A 1,144-nucleotide genomic window follows, 5' to 3' on the forward strand; every position below is an offset into this window, starting at 1 on the left:
GTGCTTGGAGAACGTGATAAATCTTCAAATGAGTACTCTGTCATAATGGATATGCTAATTGGGCGACTGCGATATGATCCCTGCCTTGTGTAGGTCATTGATATTGATTGTGGTACACTCCTTGATTTCGGGTGATTCGAAAGAATTCCACTCCTGAGACACGAGCTGGTCCTAAGTTGTTACCCCTTGGTTGGCCAGTTAGTCAGCCATGCTGTTGGCCTTTCATTTGACCGCTTGAAACAAAACCCCTTTTGCTTCTTTTATGTTGTCGTTAATTCGTTGAAGAATACGGTTGAGATGCCATCCAGTAGAGACTTTTGCCACGCTTCGGCCCTGCTGCAGTTTTTGGCAAGCTTGGGTAGCAACATTGGAGTCTCCCTTGACCAGAAGGGGCCAATAGTAGTTTTGCTTGGCAATGACAAGACCCCTAGCCAGTGCTTGGAGCTTAGCTATGTTGTGGGTGGTATGGCCTAAATTACCATAGTAAATCCATAGGATGGATCCCATAGAATTGCGAAAAACACCTCCAAAGCGTGCTAAGACAGGGTTGTTTTTGGACACCCCATCATAATGCAGCTTGAGGAAAGGTTGTTCAAGAGGATGCCAGATAGTCAAATACGAGGGATTGATCGAAACAGACTGGGAAGAAGAAGCATTACCGGTGATGGGAAGATCAAGAAGATTAAGTATCCTGCATTCAACTACGGTTAGAGGGTGGGGGGAGTCCAAAAGCTTAACAATGAAAGCAGATTCTCGCATCATTGTCTTGATTATAAAAAATAATTATTAAAATAAGTCAAAAATTTAGAATTTAATAAAAATTTATATTTATTTTTTCAAAATAATTTTTTTATTAAATAAAAAACTAATAAACAACCACTAAAAAATTATTTAGTTATCTAAAATCCACTCCACTCAATATTCTTATTCTTAGAATACTTTATAGAACTATAAATTAATATCCACTACATTCAATATCCTTTAGAATAGACTACTCTTAGCTTAGTTAATTAGGTATTAAAAATTTTGCATCTTCCAGCTTTTTTGAAAGTGTTTCCTCTATCCCCTCTTTCACAATAATGAACAATGAGAATGAAGAAGGTTATTCTTTAAAGACAAATGCTACATGATCAACTTGCAAGAT

At 37.5% G+C, this 1,144-nt stretch overlaps 1 protein-coding gene across 1 annotated transcript; it reads right to left on the minus strand.

The window, feature by feature from the left end:
- Window positions 1–222: 222 nt before the first annotated feature.
- On the minus strand, window positions 223–762 carry LOC149214724 (uncharacterized). Its single transcript, XM_089389489.1, has one exon. It carries the CDS (start codon window positions 760–762, stop codon window positions 223–225), a length of 540 nt encoding a protein of 179 aa, XP_089245615.1.
- Between the last annotated feature and the right edge of the window lie 382 nt (window positions 763–1,144).

The sequence above is a fragment of the Pinus tabuliformis genome, chromosome 1_1 (assembly GCF_031772625.1).
Source record: "Pinus tabuliformis cultivar Carrire ecotype Pingquan chromosome 1_1, CPIR1, whole genome shotgun sequence".
Classification (NCBI taxonomy): Eukaryota; Viridiplantae; Streptophyta; class Pinopsida; order Pinales; family Pinaceae; genus Pinus; species Pinus tabuliformis.

What these genes read in the sequence shown, in the direction of transcription:
- LOC149214724 (XM_089389489.1), bottom strand. Translation starts at nt 762, where the DNA reads ATGATGCGAGAATCTGCTTTCATTGTTAAGCTTTTGGACTCCCCCCAC.